The sequence below is a fragment of the Canis lupus genome, chromosome 4, assembly GCF_048164855.1.
Source record: "Canis lupus baileyi chromosome 4, mCanLup2.hap1, whole genome shotgun sequence".
Taxonomy (NCBI): Eukaryota; Metazoa; Chordata; class Mammalia; order Carnivora; family Canidae; genus Canis; species Canis lupus.
This window is the reverse complement of record NC_132841.1, coordinates 53,307,543-53,333,144: the sequence shown is the minus strand read 5'-3', so window position 1 is coordinate 53,333,144 and position 25,602 is coordinate 53,307,543. Positions and strand designations below refer to the sequence as shown.

The 25,602-nt window shown below is 37.6% G+C and overlaps 1 protein-coding gene across 10 annotated transcripts in view; it reads left to right on the top strand.

The window, feature by feature from the left end:
* The window catches only part of THG1L (tRNA-histidine guanylyltransferase 1 like), a 39,126-nt gene that overhangs the window by 6,239 nt on the left and 7,285 nt on the right, over positions 1–25,602 (top strand). For 8 of the 10 annotated variants that reach the window (XR_012029955.1, XM_072824348.1, XM_072824351.1 and 5 more), the window contains one exon: positions 19,702–19,908. Coding sequence is in view for 8 of the 10 variants with exons in the window: in XM_072824348.1 (XP_072680449.1) it covers positions 19,702–19,908 (207 nt within the window). In the remaining 2 variants the exon portion in view is untranslated. Of the gene's footprint in view, positions 1–19,701; positions 19,909–25,235; positions 25,578–25,602 lie in introns of those variants that run through there. The other 2 variants (XM_072824357.1, XM_072824356.1) reach the window with 2 other exon arrangements.

The window sequence follows — 25,602 nt, the reverse complement described above, 5'->3', positions numbered from 1 at the left end:
ATTGCTCTTCTTTTCTAATTTCTTAAGTTGAGAGCTTAGTTAATTGTTTTTTTTTTTTTAGGTTATTGATTTTAAATCTCATTTCCTTCCTGATACAAACATTTTAAAGCTATGAATTTCCCTCTTGTGTACTGCTTTACCTATATCCTATTAGTTTTAATATGTCATGATTTTATGTTCATCCAGTAGAGATGCTTTTCTTGCTTATTATATTTTTATTTTTTATTTAAATTCAGTTAACACACAGTGTATTATTAGTTTCAGAAGTAGAAGTCAGTGATTTATCAGTCTTACATGATACCCAGTGCTCATTTTATCATGTGCCCTCTTTAATGTCCATCACCCAGTTAACCCGTTTCCCCATCCCACTCCCCTCCAGCAACCCTCAGTTTGCTTCCTGTGATTTAAGAGTCTCTTATGGTTTGTTTCCCTCTCTAATTTCATCTTCTTTTATTTTTCTCTTCCTTCCCCTATGACCCTCTGTTTTATCCTTAAATTTCACATATGAGTGAGATCATATGATAACTGTCTTTCTCTGATTGACTTATTTTGCTTAGCATAATACCCTCCAGTTCCATCCACATTGTTGCAAATGGCAAGATTTCCCTTTTTTTGTTAGTTGAGTAATATTCCGTAGTGTAATATATATACCAGATCTTCTTTATTCATCTCTTGATGGACATCTGGGCTCATTCCATAGTTGGGTTGTTGTGGACATTGCTGCTATAAACATTGGGGTGCAGGTGCCCCTTTGGATCTCTACATTTGTATCTTTGGGGTAAATCCCTAGTAGTGCAATTGCTGGGTCATAGGATAACTCTATTTTCAACTTTTTGAGGAACCTCCATACTATTTTCCAGAGTAACTGTGTCAACTTGTATTCCCACCAAGAGTGTAAGAGGGCTCCCCTTTCTCTGCATCCTTGCTAACATCTGTCATTTCCTAACTTGTTAATTTTAACCATTCTGACTGGTGTGAGGTGGTATCTCACTGTGGTTTTGATTTGTATTTCCCTAATGCCCAGTGATGTGGAGCATTTTTTCATGTGACTGTTGGCCATTTGTATGTCTTCTTTGGGGAAATGTCTGTGTCTTCTGCCCATTTCTTGATTGGATTATTTGTTCTTTGAGTGTTGAGTTTGATAAGTTCTTTATAGATCTTGGGTATTAGCCCTTTATCTGATAAGGCATTTGCCAATATCTTCTCCCATTCTGTCAACTTTTTTTTTTTTTTTTTGTCAACTGTTTCACTTGCTGTGCAAAAGCTTTTTATCTTGATGAAGTCCCAATAGTTCATTTTTGCCTTTGTTTCTCTTTCTTTGGAGACATGTCTAGCATGGAGTTTCTGCAGCCAAGGTCACAGAGATTGCTGCTTGTGTTCTTCTCTAGGATTTTGATGGATTCCTGTCTCACATTTAGGTCTCCATCCATTTTGAGTCTATTTTTGTGTATGGTGTAAGACAGTGGTCCAGTTTCATTCTTCTGCATGTGACTATCCAACTTTCCCAACACCGTTTGTTGAAGAGACTGTCTTTTTTCCATTGGATATTCTTTTCTGTTGTTGAAAATTAGTTGACTGACCATAGAGTTGAGGGTCCATTCCTAGGTTCTCTATTCTGTTCCATTGATGTGTCTGTTTTTATGCCAGTACTGCACTTGGTGATTACAGCTTTGTAGTAGAACTGAAAGTCTGGAATTGTAATGCCACCAGCTTTGGTTTTCAACATTCCTTTGGCTATTCAGGGTCTTTTCTGGTTCCATATGAATTTTAGAATTATTTGTTCCAGCTCTGTAAAAAAAGTTGATGGTATTTTGATAGGGATTGCACTGAATGTATAGATTGCTCTGGGTAGCATAGACATTTTAACAATATTCTTCCTATCCTTTCTAAATTTCTTTCATGACTGTTCTGTAGTTTTCAGAGTACAGATATTTTGCCTCTTTGGTTAGGTTTATTCCTAGGTTTTTGGTACAATTGTAAATGAGATTGATTCCTTATTTTCTCTTTCTTCTATTTCATTGTTAGTGTATAGAATGCAACTGGTTTCTGCGCATTGATTTTGTATCCTGCCACTTTGCTGAATTCCTGTTTGAGTTCTAGCCCAAATACTGTAATAAGAGATGAGGAAGAACACTATATAATAATTAAAGGGTCTATTCAATAAGACCTAACAATTGTAAACATTTATGGCCCTAATACGGAGCAACCAATTATATAAACTAACTAGTAACAAAATTAAAGCAGCACATTGCTAATATACAATAATAGTAGGGAATTTCACACCCCACTTACTGCAATGGACAAATAATCTAAGCAGAAGATCAGCAAGGAAACAAGGGCTTTGAATGACACGCTGGACCAGATGGACTTCACAGGTATATTCAGAGCCCTCCATCCTAAAGCAACACAATACACATTCTTCTCAAGTGCACATGAAACATTCTCCAGAAGAGATTACATACTGGATCATAAATCAGGTCTCAACCAGTACTAAAAGATTGGGATCATTCTCTGCATGTTTTTAGACCATAATGCTTTGAAACTAGAGCTCAGTCATAGGAGGGAATTTGGAAAGAACTCACATACACGGAGGTTAAAGAGCATCCTCCTAAGGAATGGATGAGTCACCCAGGAAATTAAAGAAGAATTTTAAAAATTCATGGAAACTAGTGAAAATGAAAACACAACTGTTTGAGACCTTCGTGATGCAGCAAAGGCAGTCCTAAGAGAGAAGTATATAGCAATACAAGCCTTTTTTAAGAAACAAGGTCTCAAATATACAACCAAATACACAACTTAACCGTATACCTAAAGGAACTGGAGAAAGAACAGCAAATAAAACCTAAACCCATAAGAGAAAAAGAATTAATAAAGATTTGAGCAGAAATCAGTGAAATAGAAACCAGAAGAATGGTAGAACAGATCAACAAAACTAGGAGCTGATCTTTGTTTTTTTTTTTTTAATAATAAATTTATTTTTTATTGGTGTTCAATTTGCCAACATACAGAATAACACCCAGCGCTCATCCCGTCAAGTGCCCATCTCAGTGCCCGCCACTCAGTCACTCCCACCCCCCGCCCTCTTCCCCTTCCACCACCCCTATTTTGTTTCTCAGAGTTAGGAGTCTTCCATGTTCTGTCTCCCTTTCTGATATTTCCCACTTATTTTTTCTCCTTTCCCCTTTGTTCCCTTTCACTATTACCTATATCCCCCAAATGAATGAGACCATATAATGTTTGTCTTTCTCTGATTGACTTATTTCACTCGGAGTTGGATCTTTGAAAGAGTTAATAAGATCAATAAACCCCCTGGCCAGACTTATCAAAAAGAAAAGAGAAAGGAAGGACCCAAATAAATAAAATCATGAATGAAAGAGAAGAGATCAGAACCAACACTGAAGAAACACAATTATAAGACCATATTATGAGCAACTATATGCCAACAAATTAGGCAATCTAGAAGAAATGGATGCATTCCTAGAATTGTATAAACTTCCAAAACCAAGAAAGGAAGAAATAGAAAACCTGTCAGACCCTAACCAGCAAAGAAATGGAAGCAGTCATCAAAAATCTCCCAACAAATAACAGTGGAGGGACCTGTGTCTTCCCAGGGGTATTCTACCAAATATTTTTAAAAATAATTAATATATATTCTTGTAAAGCTGTTTCAGAAAATGTAAATGGAAGGAAAACTTCCAGACTTTCTATGAGGCCAGCATTACCTTGATCCCAAGGCAAGACCAAAAAGGAGAATTACAGACCAATATCCCTGATGAACATGGATGTAAAAATTTTCACCAAGATTGGCTAGTATCTACTAGCTAATAGGATCCAACAGTACATTAAAAGCATTATTTACCATGACCAAATGGGATTTATTTCTGGGCTGCAAGAGTGGTTCAACATCCACAAATCAATTGATGTGATACACACTACATTAATAAAAGAAAGGGCAAGAACTATATGATCCTCTTAGTAGATGCAGGAAAAGCATTTGACAAAGTACAGTATCCTTTCTTGATTAAAACTCCCCAAAGTGTAGGGATAAAGGGAACATACCTCAATATCATAAAAGCTATATACAAGGAGCCCACAGTGAATATTATTCTCAATGGGGAAAAACAAAGCTTTTCCCCTAATGAGAGGAATACAATAGGGATGTCCGCTCTCACCAGTGTTGTTCAACATAGTACTAGAAGTCCTAGCCTCAGCAATCAGACAACAAAAAGAAATAAAAGGATCCAAATCAGCAAAGTAGTCAAACTCTTACTCTTCAGAGATGACATGATACTCTATGTGGAAAACCCAAAAGATTGCACCCCAAAAGAAGAAATTTTAAAATTTCTCTTGTGATTTCTTCTTGATTCATGAATTATTTAGAAGCATATTGTTTAATTTCCAACAATATAGAGCTTTTCCAGATTTGCTTCTATTATTGGTTTCTAATTTCATTCCACTATGGTGGGACACCTGGGTGGCTCAGCAGCCGAGTGTCTGCCTGAGGCACAGGTGTGATCCCAGGATCCGGCATCAAGTCCCACATTGGGCTCCCTATGAGGAGCCTGCTTCTCCCTCTGTGTATGTCTCTGCCTCTCTCTCTGTGTGTGTCTCTCATGAATAAATAAATCTTAAAATAATTCCACTATGGTCAGAGAACATATTTGTATGATATCAACCCTTATAAATGTATTGTCACTTGTCCTATCACCTAGCATATGGTATATTCTAGAGAATCTTTAATGTGTACTGGAAAAGAATGTATATTCTACTGTTGTTGGGTGGAGTGTTCTAGTTGTTTAATAGTATTGTTCAAGTATTCTATATCCTTTGTGATTTGCTGTCTAGTTATATTATCAGTGAGAGAGAAATGTTGAAATATCCAACTGTAATTACTGAATAGTCTGTTTTCTCCTTTCAAAGCTAAAAATTTTGGCCTCACATATCTTGGGTTTCTCTTGTTAGATGCAAGTTTATTTGGAATTGCGATATCTTTTTGATAAATTTGCCCTGTTGTCATTATGAAATGTTCCTCTCTGTCTCTAGCGATTTTTTTAAAGTCTATTTTAATACAGCCTCTCCAGCTTTCTTGTGGTTAGTGTTTCCTTGATATACCTCTTCCCATCCAATCACTTTCCTATTAGTTAGCTTTCTAGCCTCATTCTTGTTACAAATGTAAGATTTCATTCTTTCCTATGGCTGAATAATACCTATCTCACATCTCCTTTATCCATTCATCTATTGATGGACACAGGCTGCTTCCATAATGTGGCTATTGTAAATAATGCTGCAATAAACATAGAGGTGCATGTATCCCTTTGAATTAGTGTTTTTATTTATTTAGGTAAACACTCGGTAGTGCAATTACTGGATAGTAGGGTGGTTCTATTTTTAACTTTTTGAGGAATCTCCATGCTGTTTCCACAGTGGCTGCACCAGTTTGCATTCCCACTAATAGTGCAAGAAGGTTTCTTTTTCTCCACATCCTTGGCAACATTTATTGTTTCTGGAGCTTTTTATGTTAGCCATTCCAACAGGTTGAGGTGATATTTAATTGTAGTTTTGATTTGCATTTCCCTGAGGATCGGTGATGTTGAGCATCTTTTCATGTATCTGTTGGCCATCTCTATGTCTTCTTTCGAGAAATGAATATTCATGCCTCTGACCCTTTTTAAATTGGATTATTTGGGGGATTTTGGCTGTTGAGTTGTATAAGTCCTTTATATATTTTGGATACTAACCTTTTTTTGGATATATCATCTGTAAGTATCTTCTCCCATTCAGTAGGTTGCCTTTTTGTCTTGTTGATTGTTTCCTTAAATGTGCAGGAAATTTTTATTTTGATGTAGTCTCAATAGTTTATTTTTGCTTTTCTTTCTCTTGCCTCAGAAGACATATGTAGAAAAATGTTTGCTATGGTCAGTGTCAGAGACAGTATTGCCTGTGCTCTCTTCTAGGATTTTTATGACTTCAGGTCTCACATCTAGATCTTTAATCCATTTTGGGTTTATTAATCCATTTATTTAATCATTTTGGTATAAGAAAGTAGTCCAGTTTCATTCTTTTGCAGTAGCTGGACAGTTTTCCCAAGACTATTTGTTGAAGAGACTATCTTTACCTCATTGGATAGTCTTTCCTTCTTTGTTGAAGATTAATTAACCATATAATTGTGGGCTGATTTCTGGGTTTTCTATTCTGTTCTATTGATCTATGTTTCTATTTTTGTGCCAGTATCATACTGTTTTGGTTACTACAGCTATGTAACATAACTTGAAATTCAGAATTGTGATGCCTCCAGGTTTGCTTTTTTAAAGATTGCTCTGGGGATTCCTGGGTGGCTCAGCAGCTGAGCATCTGCCTTCAGCTCAAGGCATGATCCTGGGGTCCTGGGATTGAGTCCCACAACGAGCTCCCTGAAGGGAGCCTGCTTCTCCCTCTGCATGTGTCTCTGCCTCTCTCTCTCTCTGTCTCTCATGAATAAATAAATAAAATCTTTAAAAGAAAAAAAAAAGATTGCTCTGGCATTTCAGGGCCTTTTGTATTTCCATACAAATTTTAGGATTATTTGTTCTAGTTCTGTGAAAAATCCTTTTGGTATTTTGGTAGAGATTGCATTGAATATATAGATTACATTGGATAGTAAAGACATTTTAACAATATTTGTCTTCTAGTCCATGAACATGTCTTTCCATTTCTTTGTGTCTTCTTCAATTTCTTTCATCAATGTTTTATAGTTTTCAGAGTACAGGTCTTTCGCCTCTTTGGTTAGGTTTATTTTTAGGTATCTTACTATTTTTGGTATAGTTGTAAATGGGATTGTTTTCTGAATTTCTCTTTCTACTGCTTCATAATTAGTGTATAGATATATAACAGTTTTCTACACATCAATTTCTTTTTATCTTGCAACTTGACTAAATTCATTTATCAGTTCTAGTATTTTTTTTTTGGTGGAGTTCTTTGTGTTTTCTATATATAGCATCATGTCATCGGCAAATAATGAGAGTTTCTACTTCTTCCTTCCTGATTTGGATGACTTTTATTTCTTTTTTGTTCTCTGAATGCTGTGGCTAGGACTTCCAGTACTATGTTGAATAAAAGTGGTGAGAGTGGATATCCTTGCCTTGTTCCTGTCTTTAGAAAAGTTCTGTTTTTCCCCATGGAGTGTGGTGTTTACTGTGGGATTTCCATATATGGCCTTTATTTTTTTTAATATTTTATTTATTTATTCATGAGAGACAGAGAGACATAGGCAGAGGGAGAAGTAGGCTCTCTGTGGAGAGCCCAATTCAGGACTCATCCCAGGACCCCTGGATCATGACCTGACCCAAAGGCCAATGCTCAACCCCTAAGCCACCCAGATGCCCCATATATGGCCTTTATTGTGTTGAGAAATTTTACCTCTAAACCTACTTTGTTGAGGGCTTTTATATGAATAAATGTTGTACTTTGTCAAATGTTTTTTCTGCATCTATTGAAATGATCATATGATTTTTATCCTTTTATTGAAGTGATGTATCATGTTAATTGATTTACAAACTACTCTTGCATCCCAGGAATAAATCCCACTTGATTGTGATGATTTTTTAAGTGAATTTTTGGATTTGGTTTACTATTATTTTGTTGAGGATTTTTGCATCTATGTTCGTAAGAGATGTTGGCCTCTGTTCTTTTTTTTTTTTTAATTTAGTTTTGGGTAATGCTGCCCTCATAGAATGAATTTGGAAGTTTTCCCGCTGCTTGCATTTTTTTGGAATAGTTTAAGAAAAATAGGTATTAATTCTTCTTTAAGTATTTGGTAGAATTCATTTGTGAAGCCATCTACTTTTTGGACTTTTGTTTGTTGGGAGTTTTTTGATTACTGATTCAATCTCCTTGCTGGTAATTGGTCTGTTCTTATTTTCTATTTCTTCCTGCTTCAGTTTTGATAGGTTATATGTTTCTAAGAATTTATCCATTTTTCTAGGTTGTCCAATTTTTTGGCATACAGTTTTTAATACTATTCTCTTACAATTGTTTGCATTTATGTGGTGTTGGTGGTTATTTCTCCTTTCATTTGTAATTTTGAATTTTCTCTCTCTCTCTCTCTCTCTCTCTCTCAGTCTGGCTAGAGGTTTATTAATTTTGTTGATCTTTTCAAAGAACCAGCTCCTGGTTTCATTGATCTGTCCTGCTTCTTTAGTTTCTGTGTCACTTATTTCTGCTCCAATCTTTATTATTTCCTTCCTTTTGCTGGTTTTAGGTTTTGTTGTTCTTTTTCTAGTTCCTTTAGGTATAAGATTAGGTTAATAGATTTCCCAAGGATAGGTTAGTACTTATTTAATTCTGGTAAAATATGTTTCACCAGAACTCCATTTCCTCCTTTTTGCTTTATGCTATTATTATCATATATATCATACCTATATATGTTATAAACTGAATAGCAATATATTCATGCCTTGAACAAACATATTTTTCAAAGAAATTAAGAAAGAAAAATTATATGGCCTTTTATATTTACCTACATGTTTTTTATTTCCCATGCTCTTCTTTCCTCCCTGCAAATCCAAGTTATTGTCAAGCATAATTTCTTTTAATATTTCTTGGAAGACAGGTCTGCTAGCAACAACTTCTCTCAGTTTTTATTTCTTTTTTTTTTTCAGTTTTTATTTCTATGTAAATATTTTACCTTCATCTTTGAAGACTAGTTTCATTGGATATAGAATTCCTAATTGATCTCTTCCATTTCTTTCTTTCAGCACCTTGAATCTGTAGATTCAGTATCCTCTTTTGTTTCTGAGGAGAAGTTAGCCAGTAGTTATATTTTTATTCCCTCCCTCCATGCATAATGAGTCATTGTTCTTTTGAAGCTTTCATAATTTTTTCCTTGTTCTTAGCTTTTGGGAGTTTGGGTATCATGAGTTTAGGTGTGGTTCTCTTTATTTTTATCTTATTTGGGGTTTGTTGAGATTCTCTATCTATAAGTTTGTTTTGTTTCTCTTAAATCAATTCTGGAAAGGTTTCAGCCATTATTTCTTCAAATATTTTTCCTACTTATTTTCTTTCTCTTTTTCTTCAGGGACTCCCATTAACACATGTCGGAATTCTTACTATTATCCTGAAAGTCTCTGATGCTCTATTTATTTTCCTTTATCCTTTTTATCTCTAGTCTTTGGATTGAATCATTTCTACTGATCTGTCTTCAAGTTTACTGATTCTTTCTTCTACCATCTCAATTTTAATGTTGATCTTATCTAGTGAAATTTTCACTTCAATTGTACTTTTCAACTCTCAAATTTCAATTTTTGATAACTTTTACATGTTAATATTTCCAATTTGTTTGTTATCACCATATATTTAATTCTTTGAACATATTTATACTTTCTTTGAAGTTTTTGTCTGTGAAATCCAACATCTGGACCCCCCCTCACAGTAAATTTCTATTCACGGAAAGCTATCCTTTGATTTGTTAATGGGCCTGATAGATTTTTGCTCTCATCTTTCATGAAAGGACATCCGTAATTGTCAAATAACATATGGACTTCTGTAGTTGTTTTTTTTTTTTATTTTTTTTGGACAAATTATGTAAGGCATAGCAGAAGGTATTATTTACTTAATGATAGAAATCTTAGAAATCAAAAAAAAAAAAAAAAAAAAAAAAAAAAGAAATCTTAGAAATCTATCTGCAATGACTCTTTCCATCTGAATCTTGTTGAGGGTTAAGTAGTGATCCAAAAATTCTTGTCCAGAAATGGAAAGTTCTGGGATTGGTTCTTTTCTGTGATTGCTATTATCTACCAACTGAAAGCCTAGAGGAGAGTTTCCATTCACTGATTAATTAATTTATTCATTCAGCAAATATTTAATGAACCCCTAAAATATGTTAAGCTCTGTTCTAGAAACTAGGAATATAACAAATATAACATCTTATATAACAAACAATTTATCTTCCCTTATACAACTTACTTTTTTAACAGAAATTTTAAATTAATTAACAAAACTGTCTAAGGTTGCAAAAATGTCCCTTAAGAACATTACATAAAATGAATCCACTAAAACAATATTATAGACTGAATGTTTGTAACTCCCCCCTAAATTCATATACTGAAGCCTTAACTCCCAGTATAGCTGTATTTGGAGATAGGGTCTCTACAGATGTAAATAAGTTTAAATGAGGCTATAAGGGTGGGGTCTTGATCCAGTAGGATTAGTGTCTTTATGAGAAGAGATGCCAGAGACCTCTCTCCTCTTCCCCACCTTCTTTGAGAACACACCTAGGAGAGGCCATATGGGGACATAGCAAGAAGGTAGTCATCTACAAGTCAGAAAGGGAGCTCTTACTAAGAATGGGCCTTTTCAGATCTTGATCTAGGACTTCTAGCCTCCAGAAATGTGAGAAAATAAATGTGTTTTTTAAGCCATCCAGCCTGTAGTATTTTTTTATAGCAGCCCAAGCAGTTGATACAAACAAAAACCAAATATCCATGGTAATTGGTGAAAAGAGGGTACTTTTTATACTTACAAAATTGTGAAATGTATTAAACTTATATTTTAGAAAGTTTAGGTTATAATCGCCACTACGTGCTACTTCTTAGAACAAACAGAATGAACCAAGTACTAATTGTTTATGGGGAATGATGGGCTTTTTTTTCCTTTTTGGACTTTCTGTATAGATAATTGAGTTCATTATTCTCTCCAGTTCCAGCAGAGTATTGGCTTTGCTCTGAGCAAGTCTCTATATAAATTTTCTATTGCTGTTACAGCCATAAATTTAATGACTTAAAACAACACAAATTTATTACCTTATAATTCCGAAGGTCAGAAGTCTGAAATAGGTCACATGGAACTAAAACTAAGACGTCAGTAAAGCTGCTTTCCTTCTGGAGGCTCTAGGGAAGAATCTTGATTTCCCACTGTTGAGAGGCTGCCCACATTTCTTGGCTCATGGACCTCTTTCATCTTCATAGCCAACGAATGTATCATTCTGACCTTCTAGCCCCCACCTCCCAGCCCCGCCCCGTGCTTCCATCATTACATCATCGTCTCTGGCTCATTTATCTCCTTTTTCCATCTCTTAAATATCCTTATGATTGCATTGAGCTCACCCAGATAATCTACGATAATATCCCTATTTTTAAATCTTTAATTTAATCCTATCTGCAAAGTCCCTTTTGCCATGTAAGAAAACATATCACCTGTTGCTAGGATTAGCATATGGATATCTTTAGAGAGGCATCAGTCTGTCTACTGCAGTCCCCATTCCTGTTTTATTATTTTATGATACTTCTTTATTCACCATTTTCTATTCCAATTCCAATTCTAGTTTCTCTCACCCAATTCCCAGGCACCCACTTTAATGTATTTAGTGTGTCTTTGGTTATGTAAGTATCATTGAGTGATATATAGTGTTTGGTGAATACATGTATTTGGTTTTAGTTTTTTTCTTTAAGATAGATTTATTTATTTATTTATTTATTTATTTATTTTTATTTTTATTTTTTTAATTTTTATTTATTTTTATTTATTTTTATTTATATTTATTTATTTATTTATTTATTTATTTATTTATTTATTGAAGAGAGAGAGTATGTGAACCAGGGAGGAGCAGATGGGGAGGGACAAACAGACTCTGCACTGAGCATAGAGCCTGATTCAGGGGGCTGGATCCTAGACCCTGAGATCATGATCTGAGCTGAAGCCAAGAGTTGGACACTCCATTGACTGAGCCACCCAGGGGCTTCATATATATATATATATATATATATATATATATATATTTTACACATATCATCTTAGATCAGATTTAATTTATTTTTTTCATTTAGCATAATTAAAAAATTTTTTTGATTATCTGTATTTTCTCCAGTGGATGTGTTTACCAATTTTTTAAGCTTATTTTTTAAGTGTAAAATGTGGCGGTTTTTGGTGTGGTCACAACATTGCACAGTAATCACCACTATTTGATTCCAGAATATTTTCAGTATTCTAAAATATTTTCATTATCTCAAACCCATTAGCAATTATTCCCTATTTTCCCTTTCTCCAGCCCTTGGAAACTACTGACCTACTTTCTGCCCTTATGAAGCAGAAAAATCTGTAGAAAGATCTGTCCATGTCATACAGGCACATCTGGTTCTGAGCTCCTGAATTCTGTATTCTGTCAAGCACTTTTACTTCTCCATTGCTCTACTGATGGTGACCTAGGGTGCCTCCAGCAAGTTTCTACCACAAGCAGTGTTGTCCCGCACATGCTCCCCATAAACATGTACAGCAGTTTCTCTGCAGATATACGCCAAAGTGGGATTGCTAGGTTCTAGGTGTGCACATGCACCCCTTCACTAACAGATTGCTTTCTCAAGTGGCAATTCCATTTCAAATTCATAACAACAGCACACAAGGATTTCCTGTTTTCCATTTTTTTTTTTACCAACACTTGGTTTTATTCAATACGTTTTTCTATACACCAATCTTATTGGAGTATGGAAGTATCTGATTGTTGTTTTAATTTGCACTTCTCTGATCATTAGAGAGATTGACCATCTCATCGTAAGCTTACTAGTCTTTCAGCCTTCTTTTTTTCAAGTTTTTAGCCTTCTTAATTAGTAATTATGCATATTCAAATCATTTATCATTTTATTATTGTTTCCCGCTTTTTCCATGTCGATCCTCAGGAGTCCCTTGTTTATTATATATGTATTAAAACATTGCAGACATCTTCCTGTCTGTGACCCATCTGTTCATCTGTCTCTGATTTTCTCTGTTGAACAGAATCCTTAATGCAATTGCATCCATTATTTTTTTACCTTATAATCTGTGCTTTCAGAGTCTAGTTTAAGAAATATTTTCCCACCCCAACGATCTCAAAAGACTTCTTTTATATTTCCTTCCATTAGTTTTATAATTTTATCTTTTGTGTTTAGGTCTTTATTCTTTATGATATTTTCCTTTATATATGATGGAAAATAAGGATCCAAGTTCACTTCATATCTAGTTATCCTAACATCTAACAATCTGTGTTTTCTCTGACACTCTATCCTGCCTCCATGTACTAAGTAGCCATATGAAGAGGTCACAGGGAGAGGATTGGAGCTTCCTGCCAGCAGCCACATGAATAAATTATGTTGGAAGCAGATCCTCTAGCCCCATTCAAGCCCTCAAATGACTACAGATCCAACTGGCATCTTAATTACAACCTCACAAAAGACCCTGAGTTGAAACCACCCAGCTAGGCTACTCCTGAATTCCAGACTTACAGAAACTATGTGAGACAATACAAACTTATTGTTGTTTTAAAACCACTAAGCTTTGGGATAACTTGTTACACAGCAAAGAATGATTAATATAGTTTTAATCTTTTTTTTTAAGATTTTATTTATTTATTTATTCATGAAAGACTGAGAGACAGAGAGAGAGAGAGCACGCTCCAGAGACAAAGGCAGAGGGAGAAGCAGGCTCCATGCACCGGGAGCCCGATGTGGGATTCGATCCCGGGTCTCCAGGATCGCGCCCTGGGCCAAAGGCAGGCGCTAAACCGCTGCGCCACCCAGGGATCCCTAATATAGTTTTAATCTGAATAAGTCTGTGGTCTCTATCACATGATATCCTGCAGTTTCTATTTCATTACTGTCAGAAGAATCAAAGTTCTAGCTTTTCACTTTTGGCATTCCCTAAAACAAGAGTGCAAGATAATTAATAAATGGGGAAGACCGAAAGAGAGAGAAAGGGAGCTGGAAAAGGAACAAATATTTGAGGTCCCTTACAGTGTGTATACCATGTGCTTTATTATCTTATTTGGTCAAAAGAGCATTTGGTCAGCTGGTAAAAATGTAGTTTTTGCATTTATATTTCTTGGACCTCCTACAGCATAAAATCATTATTGACCAACCCAAAGAGACCCAAGCTCTATTGGCTTTGACTTGGCTGGAGACAGAAGTCATAGAAAGGAATGAGGCAGATTTGGAAAATACTGTGAAAGAGTACATGTTAAATGTAATTTTTTCTAATATTCTTTAAGGTCTGTTATCTCTGAATTTCTGAGATATTGATCCTTTGTCTGATATATATACTTCTATTTACCCTTCAGTACTCAGCTTAAATGTACCATTCCTTAAAAAGCCATCTCTAGTTCTCATAGGCAGAGTGAAACATTTTGTTGATCTATTATTTCACAGCACTTTCTATTATATCTATCTCTATTTTGGAAGGAGAGTATGGTAATCAATATTGGTTGCCTGCCTTTCAGCCATTCTCCCTTTTTCCTTTCTGATAAGATCCTGCTTTTATTTAGAAGATACTGGGCCAAGTAGTGCTCCCTTAGTCTAAGATTAGTCTAGAGTTGAGCATATGACCCCGGTTTTATCCACTGAGACATAAAGAGCAGTCTATTGGATACTTTTGAAGGAATCATTTTCCCTAATAGAAGAGAGAGCGGGTATACAAAGAAAGCTCTTTTCTGTTCATCTCCTTTCTGCTTTAGATGTTATAGTGTGAGGACATGATCACTGTTACTATAGCAGCCATTTTGTGGACATGAGGAGATATCCCTCTGATATGGTATGGACAGTGAAATGGAAGTATTAAAACTGTTCATCCTTAATGGCATCCTTAATGGTATCATTGATCTACTGCATGGGCCCTGGAACTCCCAAACTCAACTTCCCTCTGTGATATAAGTAGATTTCCATGTTGTTGAACCTTCTCTTAGGCTCCTAGAACATGTTTTTAAGTAGTGATCTTCATAAACAAAATATCACAGAGAGAAAAGATTTCCTTTAATGGCATAAATGCATGCAGCATCTAATTTCCATCACTTAGGAATGAGTAACAGTGTAAGCTTAAGAAAAAAGCCAGTTCACATCCAGATTCCATTTTTAGATAGGCATGAAGATTTCAAATTCTTTTGTTCAATAAAGCAGCCCAGCCACTGGAAAAAATTAAATTGAAATATATCTGTCTTTATCAACTCACTACCAACTTATGGCCCATTCAGAGCCAAATCATTATGGAGCACTCAATGTGCAGCCCTATAAATAACTCCTAGTTATATGGCAGAATTTATACTTCAGTGAACATGATTCTGTCCCTGTATCAATAATAATATCTATAATTATTTCAAGATATCTTAATGTCTTAGCTTTTCTAAAAAGGATTAAAGATTTTTGTGATTTAGGACCTCAAAACATTTTATGGATGCCAAATTCCTTTCTTTTTTTTCATCCAGCTCTTCCTTTTAGCCAGCATTGCATATCTGAAATATTAAAATAGATTCTGTTGGCTTAGCTGCCTCCAGGCTTTTTCATTCTCATTTACCCTTCATGCCATAGCTAGATTAATATTCCTAAAACACCATTAGATAGATCAAAGCCAAAATCCTTACCTTGTACTTGATATCCTCAAGTATGATTTTGTCTCTTGTAAGTTTTTTCCCCCACTCCCTACTTTCCATGTCTCTTAAAAAAAAAAAAAGTTTTATTTATTTTAGAGAAAGGGAGTACACATGAGCTGGGGGAGGAGCAGAGGGAGAGGGACAAGCAGCCTGTGCTGAGCAGGGAGCCCAGCGCAGGGCTTGATCCCAGGACCCCGAAATCATGACCTGGGCCAAAACCAGGAATCAGATGTCCAACCGAGCAACCCAGGAGCCCCCCTACTTTCCATCTGTTTGTGGGTCTTCTCATGTACCTTAATCTAACCTGTGTATATTACTCAGACTCCTGAATTTATCCGAAGTGTCATCCTATTCTCCTTCAAGTTCATCTCTTCTATGTAAATTGCTTTTGATCCAACTCAAACTGATAAACAAGATGTTGAGTGGGATTTTTCCTGTTGTTCTTAAATTATACCAAAGGCTCAAAGCCTAGAGCATAAAGTGTGAAGTATCCCACTTCAAAGTTCCAGGAGCCCCTACTAAGCCAGCTACCTCCCTAAAGGGCTTGCTGAAAGAAGCCGGAACCAGACTTGCTATGTCAACCACCTCTTCACCCTGAGTTGATAGAAGAATAGGGATGAGAGGAAAAGAGTTGCCTGCGTTTGGGGGAGCTCAGAGCTCTTGACCAACATTTGAATACCAACAGTAATACTGTTTCATTTACTGGGAAGTTATGGGATCTGGCCAAGATTCTTTTTTTTAAAGATTTTATTTATTTATTTATTTATTTATTTATTTATTTATTTATTTATTCATGAGAGAGACACACACAGAGAGAGAAGCAGAGACACAGGCAGAGAGAGAAGCAGGCTCCATGCAGTGAGCCTGACTCGGGACTTGATCCCAGGTCTCCAGGAGGATCACACCCCTGGCAGAAGACAGGTGCTAAACCACTGAGCCACCCGGGTTGCCCTCTGGCCAAGATTCTTTAAGGGAGTTGTTAACCATCAATAAAAGAGAACATGAGAGAGCAGTTATTGGGGAAAATGAATTTATTTATTTATACCTCAATGAATTGAGACTTGTAAAAACCTAATTCCATATACAAAAAAGGAACTTACTGGCTTAATCTTTCAAAAGTTATTTATTGATTGCTTCCCATGTGCCAGGCACTGATTCTAGACACAGAGGATACAGCTTTGAAAAATATTAAGCAAGACCCCTGCTTCCTGGAACTTGTAAGAGTCTAGGAGCAGCACTGGCTCCAGGCCAATGCTCAACTCAATGTCATCAGAAATCATTTTCTCTATCTCTCAGATTTTTTCTTTTGCATAGGCCTAATTCATGGGCAGCTTCTTCCTTCTTGAAGGCAATGTGGTCACCAGTGTAGCATTTCTAATAGGAAGAGAATCTGTTTTTCATAGTCATTCTAGCAGCATGTCAGACTGTTTCATTGATCTGGCTTAGGTCAGATGCACATCTCTGAACCTTACTGGTCAGGTCTTGTTATTGGTGAAGCCATCATATTTGTGCAGGTTGGCCATTGCAAAGAGGACAAACAGGGACTGAAATGCAGTATGGGCATACTTACCAAGCCTTTCCCTGGTGCACAACTCTGTCTGCTGGAAAGAGGGGCCTTTTTCTAATTCACACTGAAACGCTACAGTGGTCTTGGTCATGTGCTTACCTTAAAGCAAAGGTCAGATGAGATATTCCCCACATAAACCAAATGGTTTGACAGGAGGAGGACAGTCGGAGTGCCATTGCCATAAGACAGAAAGAGGGGTGCTGGGATGCTAAGCAGGCAAAAACAATAAGTATACACTTTGCTCCTTAAAAACATGGAAAGGCAAGGTGGTAGAGTGGAGGTACTTGGCATCAGAGGGATTAGGTTCTAATTCTAGTTCTGGAAGCCATGAGACATTGGACAAATCACTTAACCAGCTCCCACAAAGATTTTTTCCTTTCTTATAAAATGGAGAGAATTATTGTTCTGCCTCCCCCACAGACTCACTGAAAGGGAAAAATAGGATAATATATGAGAATATGGTTTGGAAACTTTAAGATTCTCACACTTGGAAGGTGTTTTAAAAAAATTATTATTATTATTTATTATATTCTCCCAGTCAGTACCTTGCCCAGTGCCTTATGCATTAAAGGTGCCCAACAGGTTTTTATTAATTGGTGTTTATTTATTAATTGATCCATGGTTTGGAAACTCACATTACTCTGGGTTGTTTTCCAAAATTTTACACAAGCAGAATGTTTTGGCAAAATGTTTATTCAACATTAAATTCAACAATTCCAGAAACCTATGAAGCAAGCTATCTTTTTACCTCATTATTCAAGTCATAATTTAAATACTGTTTCCTCAAGGAAAACTTCATGGACCATCCCCAGCTGCCTAGTCAGGCGGGGCCTCCAACCCATTCACAACACTTAACACAATTCTAGTCCAACAGTTACATGTAAAACTCTGTTCACTATCTATCTTCTCAACTGGCTATGAACAACATTGTGTAGGCACATTATACAGGCTGTATTGTTTGCTATTGCATCCCATTGGGCATAGTACATAGTAGGAAATTAAGAAATACTTGTTCGGTGAATGAGTAAATTTGCAGGATTAAGTATTCAAAATGTCAAGGAAACATACATCTAATTCCCCTTTTTTGTTCTCCTAATGTCTTTTGCTAAGCCCTCCAGGTGACCATATCCTCATGACTTCTGGAACTTCTACTAAGTAGAGAAAGAATGGGTAGTTGACAAAACAAGTCCATTTTAGGACACAACTAATGACTATTTAGAAATAAAATCCATTCACTCTGACCCATGCAAGCTACATCTCAAAGTACAGAACAAATATATTATAGCAATATCAAGGTCGTGTAATCATTAATTTATTCTAAAATAATAATTCTGAGTTTTATACCCATGTATATCCTGGTACATGCTAATGTTTTTATCTGCCTCAAAATCATGGCAGAGCTAGGCAGTCCATTCCTGGAAGTGTCTACATTGCTTCCAGCAGAAATTTGATTGAAGTGGTTCAGAGCAGGAAGGAGATTTTAGAGGCAAATTATTCCTTCTTCTTACCCCCTCCACCCTGAATTTCATTTACATAATGTAGCTCTTAGTACAAATGAAATGAGTCAGCAGAGGGAAGAGAAACTGAAATATGACTTCCACACCAAAGGCAATTATTTTTCTCTCTGTCAGTCTCAGTGATAAGTGATCTTCTAAGTAACAGAAATTTTTAAAAATGGAGGTCACTGTCCAGTGAGGTCATAAATACATATTGTATGCAGGATTTTAGTTTTTTTTTAGTTGTGGTAAAATACACATAAAATTTACCACCTTAACCATTTTTAAGTGTACAGCTCAATAGTGTTGTGCATCATTTACACTGCTGGGCAACCAATCTCCAAATTCCTTTTGTCTTACATGGTTGTAATTCTATATCCATTAAACTATAATTCCTCTTCCCCTACTCCTCATTGCCTAGCAATCATCATTCTACTTTCTGTCCCTGTGAATTTGACTACACACCTCATTAAGTTTCCGGAATCTTATGTTATTTGTCTTTTTGTGACAAGTCCCCCCGACTGCAACCCCAGCACTGGCCACACCTATTACTGAAGAGGCTTAGAGTAGGAAATCCTGGATCTGCTTTTTCATTCTGCTCCCACTTGAACAACTTGGGATCCCTGGGTGGCGCAGCGGTTTAGCGCCTGCCTTTGGCCTGGGGCGTGATCCTGGAGACCCAGGATCGAATCCCACATTGGGCTCCCGGTGCATGGAGCCTGCTTCTCCCTCTGCCTATGTCTCTGCCTCTCTCTCTCTCTCTCTCTGTGTGACTATCATAAATAAATAAAAAATTAAAAAAAAATAAATCTAACAACTTGAAATGGATCTGGGAGCCACAGTCTGGTCCTGAGATCCTTTGCATTACCCTCCTCTTTTCAAGACTTAGTTCCCATTGAGGGCTGGGTTGAGGTGAGGTGTAGGCAAAGCAGAGGCCTATTTGTGTAACTGGCCTTCCAGCTGGTGCTGAGAAGTCTTCTTTCTTGTTGTGTTGGCATGGATGGTATCCTGGGCCCATTTTTATCATCAGCCTGATCTTCCAAGGATCCCTAGGAGAGGAACAGCCATAGCTCCCTTTGGCCCTTCCAGCTTGCTCTGTCTCCAAATCCTCTGCAGGAAGAATGACTTTTACTTGACCAGTAGCCTCAGAGGCAGCTCCCAGCTCCTGTCTACACCCCCGCCCCAATCTCTGAGCTCCTTCTTATGGAACCAATGATAGTGAACTTTTTAGGCCCCAAAGGCTGAGGGGACTTTAATGAGGTATCTTCATCTTCATTCAGGCATACCACATTGCCGATCGTTCTCATCTACTGGTCTAGGCTGCTCCAGATACCTCCAAGTGTCATGCAGTCACTGGTCTCTATATTCACATACATCACCAAATGCAAGGGGAGCAGAAGACAGGATACCTATAAGGATCTCTCAGTGACTCTCCTGGTACCCTGCTACAGTAACACCACCAGGAAAATCCTGCAGTTCCCCAGCTGGTAAGTAAGGAAGTAGTCTTCCCTTTTGCATGCCTTTGAAGGCTCCTCCATCCTGCTACTACCTGTTCTGTGGGTGGGAGGTGGAGGAACTCGAGGCAGGTGGTAGAGGATGGTATGGGAAGGAAGAAAGTAACATTTCCCCTATAATTTCCAGGAGAAATGCCTGTCTCTTCTTCTCTGACTTGTTTATAGACTGGCTGTGGGTAGTGAGAAGAGCAGGCTGGGTGTTAGAGTTCAGGGTACAGGGCCTGTTAGGCTGCCCCTTCATAACTCTTGTTGGCTTTTTTGGCAGAAACTTCCAGTTGCCCATGCAGTAGCTTTCTTTTCTTTTCTTTTCTTTTCTTTTCTTTTCTTTTCTTTTCTTTTCTTTTCTTTTCTTTTCTTTTCTTTCTTTTCTTTTCTTTCTTTTTCTTTCTTTCTTCTTTCTTTCTCTTTCTTTCTTTCTTTCTTTCTTTCTTCTTTTTCTTTCTTTCTCTTTCTCTTTTTTCTTTTCCTTCTTTCTTTCTTCTTTCTTTCTTTTTTTCTTTCTCTTTCTCTTTCTTTTCTTCTTTCTCTTTCTTTTCTTCTTTCTTTCTTCTTTCTTTCTTTCTTTCTTTCTTTCTTTTTCTTTCTTCTTTCTCTAGATTTATTTATTTATAGAGCATGCATGTGCATGCTCTTAAGCGGGGGAAGGGGCAGAAGGAGAGGGAGAGAATCCTTAAGCCCACTCCCTGATGAGTGCGGAGCCTGATGTGGGGCTTGATCCCAGGACCCTGAGATCATGACCTAAAGCTGAAATTAATAGTTAGATTCTTATCTGACTGAGCCACTCAGGCTTCTCTCCCTTCTTTCGGAAGGAAGCAAGGAAAGGAGGGAAGGAAGAGGGGGAGGGAAGGAGGGAGGGAGGAAGGAGGGAAGGAAGGAAGGGAGGGAGTAAGGAGGGAGATATCCTGTATTATTGGAGATGGCCAAGTACCCAGCTAAAAGAACTACATTTTCCAGGCTACCTTGCAGATAAGGAAGAAGGAAGGCTCAAAATACATATGTAGAAGTTGTGCAGCTTTAATAAAAACCTGATCAGGAGAGATGATTTGGCTTGGAGGTGTGAGTTTTGCTCTCTTCCCCTTTCTCCTTCTTCCTTCCTGGAACAGATGATGTAGTGGCTTGGTAGCTCCAGCTATCAAGGATAGGAGTCACTCACCTGCATTGGAAAACCCAACCTCAATGGGCAGCCATGTAGAATAAATGAGATAGTCAATGTAGAATGCTAATACAGGGCCTAGCACAGAGCAGATACTTAAAGAATGGTCCCTGATATCAACTGATAAGCCTCGGGGAGATCCCAGGAAAGTTGTTGTGGCTTTTGACCTGCCCCTTCTCCAGGTTTTTGTAAGTCATTGGAAGGAAAAGGGAACTCTTATACCTAGATCAAGTTCTGCAACTGGCTTCTTGAATGACTTTGAGGATGTCTGGTAATGTTTAGTGCTTCCTTTTTCTTGTTGGCAAAATGAAAAAGAAAACAAAAATCCTACCACAAAGCATGAACATTATACTGGAATTGCATTTATCTTAATGTATTATCATCCTCTATTGCTGGCATGTGATACTAATTTTCCATTTATAGAATGACATAGTTTCTCTTTCAAATAAATTCACCAAGGTATTAAATAGCAAGTGAAAAAATGTGCAGGAGACATCCTTCACAATAAAGGCTATCCAAGTGGCCAGTAAGGATAAAAGATGTTAAACATTGTTAATCATCATGGAAATGTACTCCACAAAAGATCTACTATATACAAGTCAGAATGATGCGCATACTTTTTTAAAAATCAATATCCAGTATTGGTGAGGATATGGAGCAATTCACATACCGTTTTGAGTAATGTAAATTGGTAAAAAAAAAAAAAAAGCTGTGGAAAAAGTATCACATTATTGACCAAAAATGAACAAATGCATTTTCCTTGACACAGAAATTCTAGTCTTAGGTGTATATCCAATTAAGGAACATGTACATAAAAAGGCATGTACAAGAATGTTCAGAGTAGCATTTTTCACAATCATCCCCCAAATGGAAGCAATCCAAATATATAATGAGTAAACTGGTATGGTTATACAATGGGATACTATCGAAGAATGAAGACAAATGAACTACAGTTAACACTCTTCAACTTGGTTGAATCTTCCAAATACAGTGTTGATCCCAAGAGACCAAATGCCAAAGGATATGTACCGCAAAGTTCAAAAATGAATGTAACTGGGGTGCCTGGCTGGCTTAGTAGGTAAAGTGTGTAACTCTTCATCTTGGGGTTGTAAGTCCAAGCCCCATGTTGGGTGTAGAGATTACTTTTAAAAAATGAACATAACTAAGTTATAGATGTTAAGAAGGCCATTAGTTTTGAAAAGGACAGGGAGCAATAATTGAAATGGACTCTGGGAACTGACAATGTTCTTTTTCTTGACTGGATGCTGGTAACATTGTGTTTTGTGTACTTTTATATGTGTATGTTTACTTCCAATAAAAATATTTTTTCCAATAAAAAGATTTTAAAAGAAGAGAGTTGACATAAAGAAAGATATTTTTAAAATAAGGTAGCATATGCAAATGACAAAATTCACAAAGGCTGTATATGAATAAATTGAGAATTAAGGGATTTGATGACCCATGTACCTTTACGATTTGAGGATTCAGTGAAGTACTCAATAATTGGCATAGGCAGAAACTACTGTATAGCTGGTGAATGAAAACAGAGAGAGAGAAAAAGGAGAGGACAAAGATGTAGAGGTAGTAGTGAGGAGTGGCAAGAGCATAAGCTCTGTAGTTAAAATGCCTTGTTTGGAATTTTCACATCACTACCTGTTGGTTCTGTGACCTTAGGCAAGTTACATAACCTCTCTCTACTCAATTTCCACATCTGTGAAATGGTAATAATGATAGCACCTATTTCCATGCTTCTCTCCTAGCTTCTGGCGATGGCTGACAATCCATGGCCTCACTTGGCTTGTAGATGCATTTCTCAAATCTCTGCCCTCTTCTCCACACAGTGCTCTTTCTCTGTGTGTTTCTGTTTTCTCTGTTCACATGGGCACTAGTCATGTTGGATGAAGGGCCCATTCTAAAGACCTCATCTTAACTGATTTTATCTGCAAAGACCCTATTTCCAAATAAAGTTACATTCACTGTACTACACCTTGGGTTAAGACATCAACATATCTTTTTGGGAGACACAACCCATAACATGTAGAAAAACTGGAAAAATAATAAACACACATATGACCACCACTAGTTTCAGTAATTGTTAATATTTTTGCCACTCTTTTATGTATCCCCTAAAATTAAAGTTATTTTTCTCTTTAACCATACTGCTATTGTTGTGCCTGTAAAATTAAAAATAAATCCCTATTATCAACTAATATACAGTTACAGTAGATTATTCAAAATTACTCACTTTCCCCTTCCCTGTGGGAAGGTAATACATCCCTGCCCTATAATCTTTGAAGTTGACTATATTGTAATACTGTTTTAGCAAACATAACGTAAGCAGCAAGATGTACCCTATGGTGCAGAAGCCTTTTGAATCATTGCCTGGGTTTTGGAATAAGAAGACACATAGATCAGAATATCTGCCTGGAGCATAGTAGTAGCCATCCAGAAACTTATGAGTGAGTTGACCAAGGAACAAGTATTTGTGTTTTAAGCCACTAAAATTTAAAGCTGTTTGTGATTGCAGGTTTCCCCGGTGAATTTAGAGCTATTTTTAACATTTTGGGGGCAGTATGCATTCCAGATTTTCACATTGTACTTGGTTTTTATATCTCTTTATTCTGGAACAGTGTCCTACCTTTTCCCATTCTTCCTTCATTTCTTTCTTTCTTTTTTAATTCTTCATGCAATTTATCTTTTTAAGAAGTCATGTCAGTAATCTTATAAAAGATCCCACATTATGAATTTGATTATTTCCTTTTGGCGTGTTTTAACCTTTTCCTCTAAGTACTTCCTGATCTTGGTTGCAAGTTGACATCACCTTGGAATATTATTTTATCAGTGTGTGCGTATATCCATACCTCTAATGGCAGCCATCATGCCCTTTGATGCTCACAATAACTTTAGAGGGAAGCAAGGGAGGATTTGGTGTCTCCACCTAACAAAGGGATCTGAGAGAAAAAGTCACTGATGTTAGGTCACATAGTAAGTGGCAGAGCCAGGGCATAAATCCATGACATTCCCATCCTTCCTTTCTTCCTGTTGCCTTGAAGTAGTTTGAGAGACACAGGTATAAATGTAGATCTATGCTTCTATCTGTCCCTGGATGGTTATTCAGGTAACTAGTAACTGGGATGGTCTGAAGTACAGAGTTAGGAGTCCGTGAATGGCTTTTCATCATATATCTTTTATTTTTTTATTTTTTTTATTTTTTATTTATTTATGATAGTCACAGAGAGAGAGAGAGAGGCAGAGACACAGGCAGAGGGAGAAGCAGGCTCCATGCACCGGGAGCCCGACGTGGGATTCGATCCCGGGTCTCCAGGATCGCGCCCTGGGCCAAAGGCAGGCGCCAAACCGCTGCGCCACCCAGGGATCCCCCATCATATATCTTTTTTAAAAAAAGATTTTATTTTATTCTTGAAAGACACGGGGAGGCAGAGACAGAGGGAGAAGCAGGCTCCCTGCGGGGAGCCCGTCCTGGAACTGATCCTGCACCTCCCGGATCACGCCCAGCCAAAGGCAGAGGCTCACCCCTGAGCCACCAGGCGGCCCTTCATCATATATTCGTTTGTATTATTTGAATAATTTTGTGAGGGTAAAAAAAAAATAATGTTAAGCAGCTACTGAATTCAAAAGAGCTTGATAAATCATAAAGCATCATTAAAATGATAGGGTTATATATTACTATTGTCTACCAGAAAAAACAAAACAAAAAACAACAAAAAACACCAAAAATTGAGTGTTTGTGGACAAGTTCAGTAAATTAACTTAGTACATCCATATGTTTGAGTAAGAGCCAGTTTTTATAATCACCTCTTGGAAAATTTAATAACCTTGGAAGGTGCTCAAGGGAAGTGGAAAAAATAGACAAACTACAGAGGTGTCCGATGACAGTTTTGCGTGTTCCCCGCGCAAACGCGCGTATCCGAAGAGCCCGAAGGGACCAACCGCAAACTTGGAAGGGAGAGCGGCGATACGAGGTATTAATTTTCTTGTATTTTCCGGGATAGTCCACATTTTCTACAAAGAAAACAATCACAACCAAACCTTCAAACCTGGTCACAAAGCAGTTTTTTACGACTTTGTAGACTGACTTGCCGCCCGACGCGGGCGAAAAGCGAAGCAGCGCGCGGGCCGCGAAGGCGAGGACGCCCCCTCCCTCCCGGCTCGGAAGGGGGTCACGCACCACGAGGAGGCGAGACGGCCGCCGGCCTCCGCCACGCCTAGAGCGGCCCCGAGGAGGCACCGGAACTTCCGGGGCGGGGCTCTCCGGCGCCTCACCTTCCGCGGGGCGAATGTGGGCCTCTCGCAAAGCGAAAGCTCGTGACTGCTGGGCCGCCACTTCCGTCACGCTGAGACGGTGTTTGAAGTTGGGGGCGACCATGGCAAAGAGCAAGTTTGAGTATGTGCGGAACTTCGAGGCTGATGACACCTGCCTGGCCCACTGTTGGGTGGTGGTGCGGCTGGACGGCAGGAACTTCCACCGGTGAGCGGTTTCGCCTCAGGCCACG